At 42.7% G+C, this 20,237-nt stretch overlaps 1 protein-coding gene across 1 annotated transcript in view; it reads right to left on the bottom strand.

Moving 5' to 3' along the window:
* Nucleotides 1-20,237, bottom strand: part of CRHR2 (corticotropin releasing hormone receptor 2) — a 173,319-nt gene that overhangs the window by 106,269 nt on the left and 46,813 nt on the right. Inside the window, exon 3 of the mRNA XM_072851554.1 lies at nucleotides 15,348-15,467. Within this exon, the coding sequence (XP_072707655.1) occupies nucleotides 15,348-15,467 (120 nt within the window). The remainder of the gene's footprint in view (nucleotides 1-15,347; nucleotides 15,468-20,237) is intronic.

Consider the following 20,237-nt stretch of genomic DNA (forward strand, 5'->3'; position numbering starts at 1 on the left):
GCCATCTCCAGGAAAGCAGGGCTCCATCACATGTAAAGGTTACTTGGGAAGACAAACGCCATCACTCCGAACGTCCCCTCTACCCTCCTTCTTCCCCCAGCTTTCTATGCTGAGCATGTCGCTATATGGTATGGAATAGCCCTTTGGTCAGTTGGGGTCAGCTGTCCCGGCTGTGTCTCCTCCCAGCTTCTTGTGCACTCCCAGCCTCCTCGCTGGTGGGGTGTGGTGAGAAGCAGAAAAGGCCTTGACTCTGTGTAAGCACTGCTCAGCAGTAACTAAAACCATGCCTGTATTATCAACCAACACTGTTTTCATCACAAATCCAAAAAATAGCCCCATACTGGCTACCATGAAGAAAATTAACTCTATCCCAGACAAAACCAGCACACAGTTACAAGCTATATTCGGTGTGAAACTACCCTAGTCCTATCCCTTTCAAACTGGCACAACCGCAAATGCTGTCTCTTCACAGCAGGGTACCAGAACAACCCCACACATTAGTGATGTCCCAGATGGATCAATGCAAGCTGTGGTCAGGCAAGTCTTTGCATTCACACTGAAAGCTGCTCTTTCAAGGCAACATAGTCAGAACCAAAGTGGTTCTAATGTGAGGTTGCGGTTCTGTCACATGCCTGCCCACCAACTCAGGGGACAAGAAAGTCAGAGGAGAGACAGGCAAGAAAAGATCATAAAGGAAACTAGTCATGAACATGTCTTCCCATAGGAGCATGGAAAGAGAGAAAGTACTTAGGCCAAACATGCTAAAAATAAAGCTGCACATCACCTTTTCATTTACAAGACAGATATGTTGGCTCTGACATCTTCTTCTGTTGAGTTTTAATTTGCTCAGAGACTCTGGTGGCACTGCTGTCGGTAATTGTGTCTGTTATTCTATGCTGCCTACCTTGGGTGCAGTACAGCACGTATCACACATTCTTTATACCTGGTATTTAACCAATAATTCTCTTCTCTCACGTGCTGTTCTTTGGGATGGCAACTTGGATTTTTGCTTGTTGTCTCACAGCTGGCAGCCAGCTTGCATGGCACTTCAGTTCTTCCCCACAAATGCTTTCTGCATGTCTCCTAATGTTTGCCCCATCCTTCTGTCAGGGTTCATGCACTGCAGTCTTAGACAGCACTAACATCTGAACAGTTCCTCACCTGTGTTCTGTTATACCATCTTTCTGCCTAACCTCACAACACTTTGTCCTTAATTGTCTAGGAGCTGGTTGCTGCTTCTCACCTCTGTACAACCTGCCATGCTACACAGCCAGCTCTTACTCCTGCACAATGGCATTTCTACAGTTTAAATCACTTAACCCATTTACTGAAGTCTTCTGCAGGAACTCCACCCTCACCCATTCCCACAGTGACTCTTAACTCATGCTCTTCTCCAGGCACAAGGTCTCTGTCTCTCTGCTCACTTTCACCTCAACCAGTAACCTCCCTTTCCATTCCCAGTCTGCTTGGTTGATGCTCTGCTCTTCCTCTATCCTTTTTTCCTCATACTTCCACTCTTCCTGCAACCTTTTGTAATTGCAGAAAATAAATAAATTAGCAGTGAAAGCCAGTCAGTCCCAGTGAGATGAAAAATCTTTTAGTTCTGAGAACTGTTCTACAAATTTCCCAGATGGTCTCAGAAAGTGTCATCTTTCAGGTGTGGCAGGGATCCTGCATTAGACATTTAGCATTTAGACATCCAAGCATCCTGCTTGGATGCAAGCTCCAGGCTTGTCAGAGGGACATCTGAACCAAGTCACTGGTGCTCTGTTCTGAGAGTTGAGCAGAAGGTTTATTCCTCTTACCCCGAGGTAGAAGAGGATGTGGATACAAAAGTCAGAGTTCAAGTTTCCAGCAGTATGCAACACTCAGGACCTAGATATTTGAAACTTCCAGCACTTAAACTGCTTAACTTCATCTCAAGAAAGCTATTTTTATCCAGTCCTTCTACCTTGAGCAGATAGCTTTTCTGAATGAGACATCAATGAGTCATCAACATTTCAGGATTAAATCAAAGCAATTAGCCCTGCCTTTTCCAGCTGATTTTCATTGAGGTAACATGGCAACTAGACAAAGGTCAGTGCCCTGTGAGTCTCACTTGATTCCCCTAAAAGCAAGCAAAGGATGAACTAAAACAAGTAAAATGGTGCAGAAAAATTACACATTACACATCAATAGGCATATGGAATCAAAACAAGAGACTGAGACTACTCTCACTCTGTTGCACATCATATAATACAAATTATTCATATTCTGCTTATAGCTCAAGTGTCCTAGAAACTAAAAAACACCACCACTAAGTGCCATGTCACAGATGTCCATGAAGAAAAACAGATTTATGACAGAGACCACTGAAAGATCCATTTGAAATCGTAGGGATATCACAAAACCATAGAAATGCTGGTTAGAAGGAGCAGTAGAGTTCATCTAGTCCAACTTGCAATATGTTGTGTCGCCACACCATGTTTATTTTCACCAAGCAAAGCCAGGACTTCCTCAGCTCAGTGCTCGAAATCACTAGAAATGCTTCATTTCCAGAAGGAACTGGTAAAACCAGAGTAAAGTTTTCAAAGCTACTCATGAACTTAAGGACTTGACACATAACTGACTTACCACAGTGAAATCAATTTCTTTCCCTGAGATTTCAGAAGGTGAATTTTAGCTCAGGTTTACCAGAAGCTGAGTGCACACACAGCCAATTTCCATATGGCCCCAGAGCATCAGTGACTCACTCATGTGTCTGCCCCATTTACAGTACTTTCTGTGCCTAGTGAGGTTACTGCGGGGAATGGGAAAACAGGACTGGGGTTTTGATAGAGAGCTTAGAAGAGGTAATACATTGAAGACAGACAGGAGGCATGCAGTTATCTAACCAGTCAAAGAAGTGATTAAAAAATAACAACACAAATTCTCTCGAGGCCCTGTAATTGGAATGAGCGTGGTCAGGTGTTCCACCTCTGCTCATCTGTGTGCTGATGTAATCACAGTAACTCAGTCATGGATCTGCTGCTGAGATCTAACAGAGAATCAATAAAACAGGAATCTCTAGGAAATACTTTACACCCATTTGCTGAAAAATCCAGCTATTATTTATCATATTTCTAGTTACAGGAGAGCATTTTACATAATCCTATGACATTATAAACTGAAACACACTACTATGATGCCTGTGCTGTTCTGACACGCTCGCCTCTCCCGTTCAGCTCACAGATACTTCTATTCCCCTCAGCATTCACTGAAGGAATAAAACAAAGTGCTTGTGTGAGAATAAAACTGCTGTTGTTATTGTTGCCAGAATTTACTTCACAAAAGAAATGTGCAGTGAATACAGAAGAGATGAAGGGGTTAAGAACAGATTAGGACAAAAAAGACAAAGCCTGGCTGAGAATAGGTTTGTAGGTGGATAGGGATGACACTACAAGATAAGACCTCGGGGGTGATCTTTTAGCTCTCCCTCAAGAAAGAATAAGAACAGCAGCAAAACTCAGCATTCATACTGCTACAGCCTCTCTCCCTTGGACTGGGCAATGCAATGCACCACCATAGCTGCTTTTGGATCCATCCCTGTCCTTTTTGAGACTTAGGCTTTGAAACAGAAGGCAGATCCAAATAGTACTTTGTTCCCTCACTTCTCAAACAAAACAAACAAAAAACCTTCTTATTTTAGTGCTGCAAAGAAGGCTTCCTTAGTCACAGTCAGCTTTGGCGCAGTGCTGCCAGCTGACAGGTAGAAATGTTCATTTTTAGAGAGGCCTAACAAGAGGGAGACATTTGTTAAATATTGGCACAGTAATGGGGCAAGTGGTTGAGTTTATACATGAGGTTTATGTGAAGTGGGAAATTCAGAAGATCAGATTCTATGGTCAAAAGGAACCAAATGTGGATCTGTGGGAACCTAGCTTTCTTTAATACAAAGCGTTGACAAGGAAGAATGAAAGGAGTTCACTCTACAGAGGTCTTGGGAGCTGATGGCAGTGTACCTGGCTCCCACACAGTCCCTTGCCACTCAGAGGACAGATGCACAACTGTGCAAATCCCTGCAACTTCCCACCACCATCCACATCCTGAGGCAGGGAGCTTGCAGAACAGGAACGTAAGCCATTGAAGAAAAGTGCTTCCCAAGTCAGAGGTCTCTCTCTCTCTCTCTGCCCCTCAGAGCTGCTGGGACAGAAGAAACTCCTACCAGGCAGGAACCTGCTATGCACTTTCTCTATGGAAGCCTAACACTGTGAGGTCTCTCTGAAGTGCTCCTGCTTTTCATCACCCCCATCATCCCCTGCCTTTTATTCTATTGTCTTGGAAAGGAATAGGGGGTCCCCAGTTTACGATAACTAGAAATCTCTTTCCAGCAGTTAAACACCTGCTGTCCTCACTGGTTTCCAAGCAGAGCTCAGAGCATTAGATTGGTCAATTGTATTAAGATCAGCACAGAAACTAGGATCCTTGAAAATACCTTGTACTGGTTTTAGCTGGGGTAGAATTAATTTTCTTCATGGTAGCTAGTATGGGGCTATTTTTTGGATTTGTGATGAAAACAGTGTTGGTTGATAATATAGGGATGTTTTCGTTATTGCTGAGCAGTGCTTACACAGAGTCAAGGCCTCTTTGCCTCTCATCCCACCCCACCAGCGAGGAGGCTGGGGGTGCACAAGAAGCTGGAAGGGGACACAGCCGGGACAGCTGACCCCAACTGACCAAAGGACTATTCCATACCATATGACATCATGCTCAGCATAGAAAGCTGGGGAAGAAGAAGGAAGGGGGGACATTCAGAGTGATGGTGTTTGTCTTCCCAAGTAACCATTACACGTGATGGAGCCCTGCTTTCCTGGAGATGGCTGAACACCTGCCTGCCCATGGGAAGCAGTGAATGAATTCCTTGTTTTGCTTTGCTTGGGTGTGTGGCTTTTGCTTTACCTATTAAGCTGTCTTTATCTCAACCCACGAGTTTTCTCACTTTTACCCTTCCGATTCTCTCCCCCATCCCACTGGGAAGGAGTGAGCAAGTGGCTGTGTGGGGCTTAGTTGCTGGCTGGGGTTAAATCACGACCACCCTCTGCTTCCGAACTCGGCATTAGCTGCTCTAGTTGAAAAGCAGCAATCACTGTGGCAAGCCTGGAGATTCTGCAAGAAGTAATGACTGTTCATCATGTGCTTTGAAATACACAAATGCTGATGTTTCAGGTATTACTGGCATAATTCAGCAATAATTAAGTTAAATTAAAATTCTTAGCAGTGAGAAAAATAATCACTAGGAGTTCACATCTAAGTTTAGTTAAAATGGTGATGATGCACTAGCAAAATAATTTCCTATTTTCTTTGTTTGTTTCATTTCCATGACACATTTTCTGTTTTCCAAATGTCTATTTGCTCCCTGGCTGAGTCAGGAGGATAAGGAACTTCATTAATTCTTGTGTCACTGTATGGTCAGTGCTTTCCAACCACCAGTGGTTTTGGACAATGCAACCACACTGGGAATGGTTCTTTCTTCTTCTCTTTTCCCAGGGAAAACTCTTATTGAGATCTCGAGAGGTTTTTTCTGGGTTTTTTTAAACACTGAGTTTCTGTTCTTATCATTTGCTTCAATGGATTGCTTCTCACTGCACAAGACTCATAAGCAGCAGCATCTGGCCCTCTGTTATTCCCAGCACTGCAGAGAAAGAAGTCAGCATAAAGCAATCCGAGTTTTATTGATTTTATGAATTTGTCCCAAGAGCTACCAATTACAAACTCCATGAATAACATCTGAGGGGAATGAAACTGCACTGGAAAAGGAAAATATCTACTAAAAATCCATTCCTCTCCAATTTCCATGGGAAACCATATTTGTCATCACCTTCCCAGGCTACTAAGAGTGGCTATTCTAATCTGGATGTCAAGTCATAAACAATGCTGGGGTCCAAAACTGAGTAAGAGTTTCCCTTGCACAGGACAGCAGACGGTGAGCAGTCTTGCATGACTTTCAGAGTCTGAGAACTTTATTGAGACCAGGACACAGCTTGAAGTACTGTTCTTCCAAGCCACAGAATTTGCAAAGATTCACCATTACATGAACAGCAAAGATACTTCTATGCCACTGAAGAACACAGAGGAAAATACAAAGAACCTAAATCTGGTCAATGGAATTACTGATCTGCAGAACACTTCCCATGAGCAACAGGCAAGTTCAGCAGTCACAGCTGAGGAAGGTACTGTCTCACTGTTAATATACCTATGTGATATTCTTGTTAAGTGGGAGCACCTAGGGCATCTGTCAGGTACCTGAGGGTCCACAGGGAGAATCTAACAGTACCTGCCAGGGGACAGCACTCAGGCAGGAGAGATCAGGTTGATACAATAGGAAGCAGTACAGCAAGGAACATGGTGTATACAGCAAGGAGGAACCCCTGTATGATCCAAACGCAGGTTCTTGTTGACTGTTTAAGCTTCTTCTATGGCGGTGCTTCACCCCTGAATGGTTACATTATGCTTTGCATAGCTCCACATCTTCTAACGTAACACACCTTCTTGGGAACAAAGCTTAGCACTTCCCTTCCTTTATCCTTTCAGAGCAGCCCTGGTGAGACCACCACCGACCACCCTCCTTTGGCCAGTGACCTGCTCTCAAGCAAGTGCTCCACAAAGGCAGAGACAGCAGAGTTCCTTCCAGAACATCCTCCACCTCCTCCTCCACTGTGTCTTTGTCCCCAGTTCACTTCAGTGAGTCTCTTTTACCAGCCAGCAGGATAGGGAAGCTGCAGAAGCAGCACTGTCGGTAATTATAGCAGGGCAAAAACCAGGACCACTATTCACACCAGTTTTCTTTCACCCCATCCATCGTTTCCACCCGCAAGTGACTCAGTGCGGATGCCTGTGGACACTTAACTTTACCTGCACTTTAAGTGACACCCTGTGGCTGAGAGGAGGAATTACGGGTGACCATTCCTTCAGTGACACTCTCCCTAAGGTTTTGTGACAATAAACGCAGAGGCTGAAACCCACTGAGTTGCAGACAGTCTCAAGGGTTCAGCGACTGGAGAGAACACCCTCATTCCACCTTCCACAGCAGCGTTTCAGACCTCATCCTCCCACAGCTGGGCTGGATGGAAAATGGGTCATAAGGCACAGTAAAACAAGAAATCCCACATCCACAAAAGTCTCTACCTTAGATGTAGCTGGGTGGGATTTTTCCTCTCATTTTGACATTATGAGATGAGGATTTCCTGCTTTGTCTCCCTTTGTAATGCATTTGATTCTTTTCCTTCCCCATATGTTCCTGAGCCATTCCCTCTTCCAATCCTCCCCTGGCCCCAGCAGCACACAATTTTGCAAGTATCTAATTCCTAACTTGTGGGAAGAAACTGAACCTCAGTCCATCTGTTCGCCAGCTGGTAGTTGCTGTCACCTTAGACAACAGCTCACAATCTGATGCAAGGGACAGAGAGGTGGATGGTGCAGCTTCCTTAGAGAGAGGGTCACGGAAGCCTCCAAAAATAACGTGGACAACCCTGTGTTTGCTAACGCTCCTGAAGCCCACAAGGTTCAGAGCCCTCTCAGAGACCTGTCATTGCTCTCAGGATTTCCCCAGCAATCCTGGGTGATGACCCCTCTGCCACAAGTTCAGGGTCGCCACCCTGAAGGGCAAAGCAAGGGACTGGGCCTCCTGCTACTGCTGTCAGGTCTGATTGACTTCGGCAGAGGATCAGATGGGTTTGGTGCAGAACAGCAGCAGCAATTCCTGGCTCTGGGAAATGTGTGAAGTCTTCCTCAAAAGTCAAGCCTACTTGAGAGAACTGCAATCAGACACAATAGGATCATAGCAAAGCCACCTCATAACATAACAAGTGAAGAAGAAAAATACTAATCAGTGTTTAATTAGCTGGAGAAAAGGTCCCTGAACATGACTGAAGTAACATTAACAATCTTCTTATTTTACTACATGCAATTAACTTCTGTTCTGTGCGCAACGAAGAAATCGCACGTTGCACAGGATGATAGTAGCAGGAGCAAGAAAGATGAGTTATTTTCATTCCTCCTTTTAAATACTGTTTTCAACATTCTTTTTCCACACTGAAAAATCAGAGCAATCTTTTACCACAAATTATGCTTCACAATGAAAAGAAAAAAAGAAGAAAAACTTGAGGGAGAAAAAAGTAAAGCCTCTCCCATCTGTGCATGCACTGAAATCAAAAGCCTCCCACTGCTGTATTTGTGGATGAATTCAACTTAAACTAGGAAGAGCAAATGAACAAAGATGGTTGAAATCTTAATCTGGATACAGCGCTATTGGAGTCAAGCTGACCTAATCAACTGCAGATTCGTTCTCCTCAGAGAGAAGCTTTACGAGCTTAAAAATTATGTTTTATTCCCTCCCCCAGAATTCCAGTTCCAGCCTTCTTTTTCCTCTGCCGTGTTTGTTTGGTTTCTCATCTGTCTCCTTCCTTTAACTTTCATGTAGTCTTGACTCCATAACTGACAAATATTGTGTTGGTCACCCCAGGATGGCTAAAAAATGGCTTCTGCAAGACTGCAGACTCTTTTTTTTTTTTTTTTACAGCCTTTTTGTAGTGAGTCCATAATTAAAATTGGCTACAAAACATCTCTTCTTACCCCAAATCTCCTTCTGTCTTTAAACAGTGGAATAAAAGCCTTCTGGTCATCCAACAAGGTTACAGAAGAGGGATGAGGTGGGAGTAGTTTTAGGGCTTCATAGTACTTTTCTGAGTCTGAAAACACACATGCATTGCCTAGCAAAAAGAGAAAGTTGTGTATTTGATCTTTGAAACTCTTCTTTCAGAAATGTGTTTTAAATATATAAAGAGCCCTTCAATCCAAATGGCAGTGCACCAGAACTGCTTAGCATCTGCTGCCTCTCAGGCTGGGATGCTTCCCCTCACCTTGTCCTTTTTCCCAGCCCACACCTCAGCTGCACCTCCTCACTGCATCCAGTTGTACCTCTAGAAATCACCACTCCTGCTTACAAGGCTGTGTTGATGGGCATTTTATTTCTCTCTCTCCAATAAAGATGAAAGGCCACCAGAGCATAAAGGGTCTCTGTCTTTTACAGAGACTTAGCTTTCAAAAATGCACCCTTTAGAAATCAAGCCAGAATAACCTCTGAGGAAAAAGTAAGTCATGCTAATCTGATCAACGGAAGTGCGCAAGACACTAAAATACACGAGATAAAACACAAGTGAAAATGTTAATTGAGCCTCTAGGCTAGCCACTTATAAAAGTGCACATTTCTGTAATTATCAGGACAGGTCTTACCCACATAGCATGAACAAGACTCTGTGACCAATGATTTCCAAGCAAGGCTCATGTTTTATATGCAAGCTGAAGCCACCACTCCAGAAGAATTTTGAACAATAATTAATCAGAAAGAAAAGCAGCAGAGGTTAGATTTTGGTAAAAGAATGGCTGTTTAACCTATTAAAATTAGCTCTTTTGCTCTTTTAAAAATTAAATCATTTCTTTAATCCCTTTCAAAAGAAGGAAGATGCAAAACAGAAGAGCTATTAATTCATTTCTTCACCCTTCCCTCAGCACACAAAAGATTATTTGCCTCTGTTCAAGATGAGACAACAAAGAACTGCAGGAATTTTTCTTTCAGTGTGGAGTAACCCATGTCAATAGGTACAACTGTGATACTTGTGCCAATGGCTCTTTCTCCCATGTCCATCCATGTGAACTGTCCAGTTGCTAAGCCACCAACCCTCTCCAAATCATTCTCCACAAGGCAGCTGGTTCTAGGGCCACCAAGGCATCATACAATCATAGAATCACAGAATATCTCAAGTTGGAAGGCACGAATAAGGATCATGGAGTCCAACTCCCTGCTCCTCGCAGGACTACCTAAAACTAAACCATATGACTAAGAGCATCATCCAGACGCTCCTTGAACTCTGACAGGCTTGGTGCTGTGACCACTTCCCTGGGGAGCCTGCTCCAGTGACCGACCACCCTCTCAGTGAAGAACCTTTTCCTAATGTCCAATCTGAACTTCCTCTGATGCAGCTTCATTCCATTTCCTCGTGTCCTGTCGCTGGTCACCCGAGAGAGGAGATCAGTACCTCCCCCTCCGCTGCCTCCCCTGAGGGTGTTGTAGACTGCGATGAGGTCACCCCTCAGCCTTCTCTTCTCCAAGCTGAACAATCCATCTGACCTCAGCCGCTTCATGTAAGCCTTGCCCTCGAGGCCTTTCACCATCTTGGTCACCCTCCTCTGGACACACTCTAACAGTCTGATGTCCTCTTTATATTGAGGTGCCCAAAACTGCACACAATACTCGAGATGGGGCCGCACCAGTGCAGTGTGGAGTGGGACAATCACCTCCTTCGACCAACTAGCTATGCTGTGCCTGATGCACCCCAGGACATGGTGTATACACCGTGGTGTACACACCCTCAGAACAAGGAGTAGGCAAGGAGGGACCAAATCTCCATCAGTGCAAGGTTAGCAGTGCTTCTGTGCCTGTTTTCAGCAGTGGAGTCCCTGGAGAAGATGAGGATGCTTTTTGCAATACCCAAAACACTCATCTGAAGTGGCTATCTCAGTCAAAGAGCTTTCCTATACTGAGAGATAGAGAGGGGGATTTGCAGAGAGGGAGGTAGAGCTATAGAGACCTTTTGTTCCTATTGATCACAAAAGCAGTCTGGCCTCCTAATGCCAATCCCCAGGTGTGGGTTCAGTTCAGCTCAATAGACACCCAGGGATGAATTCAGCTGCCTAAACACAAGCATCATATCATTTGTCTTAGAGATCTGCAACAGCTATGTGGCCTGGAAGGTAAAACACAAACCTACACAAGGCCTGGTCCCTCTGAAACAGGAACTAGATAGCAGGCAAGATGATACCCCTGGACATATCAAATGGCACTAACACTTCTGCATAGGCTCTTGAACTGATCTGTACATTTAGGTTGAGCTGAGTAACTCTCTAGGCTTCATCTCCTATATCAATTAGAGCTCCACTAAGTTGTATTACAGCTTCGATACTTAAATTAGCTGTTGATACCTACATGGAAATACCTAGATCTGTGTGTCTTAATCTGCAAGACAGAGGCCTTCCAATGCTTCCACCTCCTGCCTGCAACCAGCACAAACCAAGCTGACAAGCCCCTGATGGACAGATCTCACCATAGAATACCCTTCCGCTGCACTGGCTGTTGTAGACAAACTCAAGTCAGACAGCTAAGGCTACAAGAGTCAACCCTTATTGTGCATCAGATGAACATCTAATCCTGGATTTCCTCATTGCACAGGGCAATTTGTAGGGAAAGGCAAGAGCTAAAGTAGACATACTTTAGCCTGTAACATGGTTTAAGTACTTACATGTACGACCACATTTTTGCAAGCAGCAAAGAGAGTCTCATTACTGCCCATTTGCTGAATTAATCAAGCTTCAGGATATCCTAATAAATTAATTAATCTGTTTCCTAAAACAAGAATAAAAGCTTCACGCTGTCAAAGTATAAACACATCTAGAGGGCAGCAACGATATTGTCATCTTTAGCTAAATATAGATCCTGAGCAGAGAGAAGTGCACAGCCACACACTGCACCATCACATACATTTTTCCTTTTTTTTTCTTCCCTTTGAGAATAATACATAAGCTTTGCTGCAAAATTGCAAAGTTGTAAGTGGATGGCATCATTTTCAGATCGTTGGTCAAAGAACATTTTGTCTATATTCACAAACACACTACGGGGTAACCAGATCCTGATTTGTCAGCACAACTTTATTTCCCAAATAAAGAGGAAGAAAATAAATTACCAAAATAACAAAGTGTCGGAGATGAAAAATGCTCACAGACTGGCAGACTTTGTTTCACGAATCCAGCTGAAACTAATCTGAGTCACTCAGCAGTTCCCAAGAGACACACAGTAACATAGACACGTGCACAAAATCACCACGGGATTTTTTTGCAGTTAGAATGGAAATATTTTATGCAAACAATTTATTCTGTAGTGGCAAACAGGAGGGGATTTTTTATGCACCAGTTCTTGTTCTTAAGTTTTTTGACTCAAATACCCTTTCATTAAATTTTGCTGGTATACTGCAGGGTTTGATAGCATTCCCCATCCAAGCACTCAGAGGTTCTGAGTTAGACAGAGAGACAATCAAAGCATGATAGTTGACAAGACGGCTACCAAGCCAGGGTAGGTTCATCCAAAGCCTTTGATGAGCTGGTCTGTGGAGCGACCTACTTGTTGCATTTTGTCTTGAATTCCATACACTATGTGCACAGAGACTACAATAAGGCACAGAAATAGCCCCATGAGTACCAGAACTTGGGCAGCCTGGTTTGCCATGGATCAGCATCTTGTGCTTGACTGAGTCTAGTATAAGATTTTCATACAGTTCGGGCACTTCCAAGTCTGGATTTTCTAGTAAATACAACGCAAAAACTTTTATTTACGGGGAATGCTACTGGGTTCATTCCCTCCAGCTGATGAGCTACTTTTATGAAACTGGTAGGAACTTGGAATCTTTGAGATCCTCATTTCTAAAAAAAAATAATTACTGAAAATGATCCAAAAGTTTTATACACATTACAATGAGAAATATACTCACAGTCATACAAAACCAAACTAAAGATACGGTATAGTTCCTAAAAGGTGGCAGCTCACAAACATGGGATGCATGGTAGTATAATAAATAGCTGACTTACGACCTAGAACTGGATAAACCCTTAGTAAAAGGAAGGCATTGCACAGTGCTTTCTCTAAACTTGTCTGATTTTGCTCTCAAAACCAATTCACTACAATATTACACACCATCATTTCTCCCTTTGCCTCATCAAAATGCAAAACAAAATAGGACAAAACTACACTACATGTCCTAGGCAGACATCTTATGTTGATCCAAGCCATCTCCTGATCAAACCTTCACTTTGCAGCTGGATTATTCACCTCTGAAATTTGCAAGATCCATTTCCTGTTTTTTATCAGTTGTCTGTGCTTATTTTATTATCTGCACGAGGTGCACAGTCTAGGTTTTTAGCACATTGAGTCCCGTTAAAAATGGCCCTCTAGGCAACTCACGAACTAACTTGGTGAAATCATGCACGTAAAAGTAGTCAGACTGTGTCAGTATTTGGCCTTCCCAAACTCTGGACATCTTCTTCATGGACTAGTTGCCACATCTTTCAAATCACAAAAGAGATTGCACCTCTGTATTCTAATCTTAACCTGCTGTCCTACTGCCTTCCCAAGCCTTAATCACAAACTACTCTCTCCCAAGAAGCTACTTATTTTACAAGTTGACTCAAATCTCGGTATAGTCCTTCCCTTCCTTTTCTACACCACAACTTGGAGGAACTACACACATGGAAGAGTATAAGATCAACTGAAAGCCACCTACAGTGGCTTCAGTGTACTTTAGTTCTCTGTTTCAAGCTACATACACTACCACATCTGGGCACCAGTCTGCACTACCAATCAGTCCTGCAGACACACATTTTCTCATCGTGACTACTCACGTTTCATGTTGAAAGGAGAAAAATGTCCATTTCCCCAGACTGTGACAAAATAATGCTTCAGCATTTCAATAACACGTTTTCATCAGTCTTTTCTTTAATTGAGTTGACATGCCATTGTTTTAAGAGCAATGAATTTAAGAAAATTTATTAGCACTGTAATACAAGCATTAGCCACCATCGAGAAGGAGAGGAGCAGGGAAGAACTTTAAATCAGGTCATTGATGAACTACTGAAAGCATTAACAGGGTTTATCAACACAAAATCAAGCATTCAAGATTTTTTTCCTTCTATGCACAGGAAAATCATTTAAATTCACTCCACTGTGTTTATGATATAAATAAGGAATAATCCATAATGCATTTCTTTTTTTTTTCCTTCCCTCTTTCCTTTTGGAGAAACAAAAATAAGGCAGTGGAAATACTGACATCCTCCACAAAAAAAAAGGAAATGGAAAAAAAAAAGCCATACTTCTTTGAGGTACCTTTTCTATGGCGGCTCTATTAGGGTCCATTCTGATACACTTGCTCTTGTCTGAGCTGCCTTAATTCTCAGAAATTTTCTTCTGATCTCAACTGAGACTGTAAATGTAGTGGACTATCTGCTATAATCAAGGACAACATAACCCAGCCCTTTGCATGCTCCCACCTATTTTATTGCAAAGAGCACAGGTCAGAGAATGTAGGGTTTGAGTATGATCTTGCAGTTCTCTGAGGTAACCTTCTTACTCTGCTCAAAGTCAAGGATGGCCAGAAACTTGTCCCTAAGAACAAATCTGGAAGAGGGCTTTGTTTTCCATAGCAAATATGCAGAACTTTTGTGTAGTTATCTGATCCTTGACACCTACAGCTGGGGAAAGAATAAATTCACTTTCAGCAAGTTAAAAAATAAAGTCTAAGATGACAGGGTCATTCTTGTACAAGACTTACTGAGAATGCTAGCCCCACAAAATTAACACTACCTGAAAATTAGACTACTAACACCCGAGCAACAGTTCAGAGTGAAACATGGAATGAAATGTCCCCACAGCCAAAAGCACATTGAGTAGTCTGAAAAAATGACTGACAAACAAGTGGGTACACATATTTGGAACTAATATGTTAAAAACTCTTAATGAAAGGTCCAAAGAGTATTGACAGATAAGGAAAAGGAAATGAGTGCCTGCGTCCGACAGCCTGAATAATAAATTTTTAGTGAGTCATCATGATTGTTTACTTCTAAGACTAAAGCATCAGTTCCAAGAGATTTCTAAGGACCCCCCCATACTCCCTTGCTTTGAATATTATTTGCCTCATAATATCCACTACTGTTTCCCTTGCAGTAATGATGCAGCCACCCCAGACTCATAAGCCAACCGCTGATGAAGTTACTAAACAGATTCCAGACCCCAGCCTTCTGTTTGTTAGATACAACTTCCAGCTCAGTTTGTCCCCCTGTTCACACAGACAGCCTCTCAAAGGGAGAGTCCTTTCAAAATACAGTTCTTAGGTGTTAAGACTAAGTACTTCACAAGTCAAAGGATCTTTAATTATCTAAATGGCTGAAGCACTGCTACAAATACATTCAGCTATACGTATCTACACATGAACAAACACACAAAGCACAGTCTACCCTCCTTAGATTGCAGAGGGTATTTTTGTCCAGATCTACCTAAATACACTTAAGTAAAGAGGAATCAGTGTCCAAAAGTCTGTGCTTTTGAGAAATCTGCATCATTTCAAGCAGGAATTTTGAATATACAGGTTGGAATGTGGAGGAAATGTTGATTCCCAGGCAAACACTTTTTTCCTTTTATTTTCCTTTTTTTTAAAATAAAAATATATTTTTGGTCTCCCCAGGTGCCTTCTCAATACCAGATCTGTGGGAGAAGGAAAGGAGTTTGTACTTACTTGTGGTGTTGTATTTGATCCCATTGAAGAACTCCGGGCAGGGTCTCTCAACTAGTTCCCCCGCGGAGGTTCTGGGCCAGCAGGTCCCGATCTGATCAGTTGTGGCATTGCAATACGGACCTTTTGCGTTAAAAAAGGAGATAGAAAGGGAAAAAGAAGCAGTTGAGAAAGCACAAAAGCGACACACTTTGCATCACAAAGCAAACTGAATTTTAGCAGTTAGAAAGCTTTTCCCATCCCTCCACTAGGTAATGTTTCCTACCATCAAAGCCCAGGAAAGGGATAGAGGAACTCTCTAAGAAAGTCTCTTGTAAACGATCCAGGAGGCTGCAATTGACATCAAATTCTTCTAAGATGAACTGAGATATGGTCACATCCATTATTGCCCCCGGGACTGCTGGACTGGATCAGGCTCCTTCCCCCTTTTCTGTTTTGGTTTTTTTTTTTTTTTTTTGTCCCCTCTCCTTTCTTCCTTTCTGGAAACAAATGAACATCAAGCTGCGGACACCCTGCAATCTCGTGCGTGTAAGCCTCTCTTCCTCCCAGCGTGCTGACAACTTGGCTGAGAGTCTGCGTCTGGCTGTGCAGTTCAATCCTCCAAGCTCTTTTTTGCTTTAAAACAGCAGCTCAGGAACCAATGGGATCACACTGAGCCCAGAGTAAGGGGCTTGCGTCTCTTAGCCAGCTTCCCTGGTCTAGCAGCTCTCCAATGCCGCCTCACACTGCCAGACTCTTGTATTGCTTTCTCTCCCTCCCTCTTCTCTCTCTCTCTCTCTCTCTCGCACACACACACACACAGACAGTTTTATTGTTAGCTCTGGGGATGAGCACTTTTGCAAAAATACTCGGCGCAAATAAGAGCCAGGGAAAAAAGGAAAAGCCATCAGATGAATCTAACTCCTCTGGCTTTTTGTGAAGCAAAGCAATTCCTGCCTTTACTGTATGGAACTGAGGATGAGCAGAGATGCTTGGACAGGGAGGGGGAAGAAGGGACCCAGTCCTGTAAATGCAGTACTGGATCCTGAGCAGGCCTTGAGAAAGAAGAAAAATAATAAAAGCTGGGATGAGGGAGACGGTCTGATAGAAGGGAGGCACGAGAACAAAGGAATCTAGAATAACGATCCAGAGGAGAGGCAGAGTGGGGAGACTGAGAGAAGGGTTGGGAACCCAGCCTGGGAAAAGCAAGGCACAGAGGCAACACATCTTTCCACCCCTCATGCAGATGGGACGGGCTGGACAGTTTAGTAGGGCAAGGTACAGAGAGCAGAGTAGAGCTTTGGAGAGAAGGATGGGCCATGCAGGGGACAAGGAAGAAAAGAGAGGCCACTGTCTCTTTTTCCAGTGGCAGGAGGGAGCAAGCACTTCAGAAAGGATGAGCACCCAGAGTGATCCAGGAAGCAGGAGGAAGAGCCTCTAAGCAAGGAAACCATGATGTGGGGAGAAAGGGAAAAGCAAAGGGCTTGACAGACTGAGGTCATTATGGAACAGGATGAGAAGGGTCTGGGGAAGGGGAAAGATGAGAAGAAGTTTGGAGGGAGCTGCCCAGATGGTTGGTCATCTTTTGGGAAATCAAAGCTCAGTACAATGGGAACTGGGTGAAGTTCTGCACTCTGGGACACGTTGGAGAGCAGCTTAGACCTAACCAGCCTTTCTGACTTGCTACATTAGGATATATGGAAATCTTTATGAAAAAGTGGCAAAAACTTGCTAAGGAGGATCATCTAGGATCACAGATTCTGAAGGATCTTAGGAAGCATACAGAAAACTGACTTGTAAGGGAGAAAAGCAAGATAAGTATATATGCTAGTAGCAGAGATGCAGAAACAGAAGGCTAGGACAATAAAGAAACTTTGACAGAAAAAAAGGTATCCAGAAATGAAGTCCTGTGTACAGTCTGTGTTCACAGCTTTAGAGTGGACATGGTACTTACACTGAGTTCAAAGCAATGGTATAGGACTTCTGACAACATCTGTCTCCCACCCTGCAATAGCCTGGACTTTCCCTTTACTCATATTTAAGATTGAAGGGCTTCATTCTTTACTCTTCAAGGACCAAAAGAATTGTGTTATTCAAAGAAAGAAAAAAGAAAAAAATCACTGGGTTAGAAGGGCAAATAAATTAACAATATGCACTGATGAGAGCTAGCCAGAAAGCTATTTCGCCATCTGGGAATCTGGAGATTTTTTAACATTTTCAGATTGCAATGGAGGGAGAGGGGAGGAGTGCCATTGTGGTTTAGGAATGAGTATTTTTGTTTTAAATATGTAAAACCCCACAAAAATAACAACTGTCCTAAGTCTCCAGGCAGCATGATATTCTGAGGCAAATGAATGCATCTCTCCATTTCTCTTTCTGGAGCCATGAGCTCCTTCCCAAGTGAATGTTCCCAAAATTGCAGCCCTTCTTGAGAAATTTGCATTTCGACAAATTGACCCCTGTCAACACCACCAGATCTCTTTGTCCCACGCATCTCTAATCCCAAAAAGCAGGAGAGAAAATTTCTTTAGCTTCACTCACACAACATGACCATGACCAACATAGTGGTTGTCTTTAAACAGGGCTTTGAGAAGAAAAGCCTATTTCTGGAACTTTCAAGTGAGGGGGATAAAGGGTGCTCTAAACCTCTAAGCAATTCACAGACATCTATCCCTCAAAGTATCTTCAACTCTACACTTTAAGTTACTTTGCTTCTTCCTGATAGTGCAGTTGAGTTCAGAAAATTTATTTTTGTTCCTCAAGCAGAGCCTCTCAGTGATGGCTATGAGATCTGCTCATAAGACAGCATTTGTAAGTGCCCAATGGCATCACTGAGCCCACCGGCCATTTCAGTTGAGCCAGAACTGATCAGTGAGTAGGGCACTTGTCCAGGATGCTGATAAGATTTCTTTTCCCCTGGTTTTGCTGCCTCTCTGCAGGGCAAAAATCACATAGCCTGGGCAAAAGACTTCATTTCTCACCTATTGTCTGCCTTGTTTATTTTCTCACACTATTTGTACAGCACCTACCACACTGGAATCAAAAACTTGGCTGAAGGCTTTGGGCACTAGAGTTTCCTGAATTTTTGGAGGAATGCATCACTTAATAAATTACAAAAAGAAAGACAGTTTCAAAAAATTAACTACTTTTAAATTTGGTAAATGTTTCGCTTTCCTAAATGCTGCCTTGTATTTTCCAGTATAAACACTTGAAGATTTTTCAAATGGTTCAAACATTACGGAGTTGAAGACTGAGCTGGGTTTCATTTCAAAACTGTTCTTTATAGTGGTTAACACTCAAAACAACATCCCTGAATTAAACTAAATATTTTCTTCAGGATTCAGAGAATGATTTCTTCATTTCAGTGAGAAGAGCTAGAAAATCTTCAATCTAAACTGAATTTTCCCTCCGTCTTTTCAGTTCATCTAGCTTTAGAAAATCAGAAGCAGTACATATTGCACAGATAATACTATTGCATTCCATATATTTAAAAACCAAAAAACCCCACCCCAAAAAATAAACATAGAGGTGATGAACAAATTGTCTAGGAGTAAGTCTGAATGAAGAAAATAATTTGCTGTTCCTCAGTCCACAAATTAGCACCATTGTTTAACAATCTCTTCCCAGTTCTGTGGCCTCTTGATGAAAAGCTACTTTTGTAACTTTCCCTGGGTACAATTAACTTCTTAGTGAAAGTTTCCCTCTGGCTGGATCTAGTCAAATCCTGACCATGTCAATTTGACTCATTTGATACCAAAATGTTGCTCTTTATAAAAGAAGCAAATCCAATTAAACGAAAGATTGACAGAAATATTGTAGCTGCTGACGCTGCTGATTCTCTGCTGATGCAGTACCCCTCCATGATGCATTTGATACAAATAACTACTAGATCTTTCCAGGCAGTAGGTAGCAGAGATCTGCCTTATGAATTACTGAGCAACCAAAGAAAACTAATAATTGCACTTGGCATGCAGAAAAACTTTGCCACCTTAAAAGTGGGCTTGTTCCTATGTGGTGGTGGTATTCATTGGTTTGTTTGGGTGCATATGCAAGACATATGCACAACCAATCTCTATAAGAACATCTGAATTGCAAGGTTATGGAAGTGAACAAGACAGACAAATAAACATGTAAGCACATACACGGCTCAGTAAGCTTCTTATGTGGAAGAGATATTGGAAAGTGACCTACAGCTCTTCTAGTAAAGGAGTGAGCTCTGCTCATAAATGGGATACAATATTCCCTGGTAATAGAAATCTTTGTATGCCAGCCCTTGCACCACTGTTACACAGCTGGTTTCTCAATCTCCAACCCAACCCAACCCACAGTTGGTAGAATTAGCCAGAAGATAGCTTTTAGTTTGCCCCACTAACAGTGACTAACAAAGATGATATTGTGCTGTTTAATCAGCAACACCAAAACTCAGCTCTGTGCAGACTCAGGCAGCCAACACACATGTTTGTGTGGGGTGGCAGTACCTCCAGAACCAGCTGACTGCTCCTTGGTCATGTCTCCTAGATGGACCTCTTCTCCTCAGACACGCAACCTCCACAAAATCAAGGGACCACTATATATTTCAATACCCAAGATGGGTATTGAAAAAAAAGAAAAAAAAAGGAACAAGGAAAAAGGAAAAAAGAAAAAAGCACCAGTTCTCTCCTCATCTCCCTTCCTCAGAGAAAGAAAAGCCCACTGTACCTCATCCAGCCTTCTCTTCCCACTACAGTGATGGTTTTATCACCCATTTCCCTATCCATTGATGCGAAGAGGTCATGGTTTCCAGGCACAATAGTCACCCATCTCTTCTGGTATGCAGCACAAAGCTTAGGACAAGAAATGCACATCATTCGTCAAACAACCTGGTTACACCAATACCCTTCTTACTTCTGTTCCATTGGTTTTCAGGAATTTACC

The sequence above is a fragment of the Ciconia boyciana genome, chromosome 2, assembly GCF_034638445.1.
Source record: "Ciconia boyciana chromosome 2, ASM3463844v1, whole genome shotgun sequence".
NCBI classification, from domain to species: Eukaryota; Metazoa; Chordata; class Aves; order Ciconiiformes; family Ciconiidae; genus Ciconia; species Ciconia boyciana.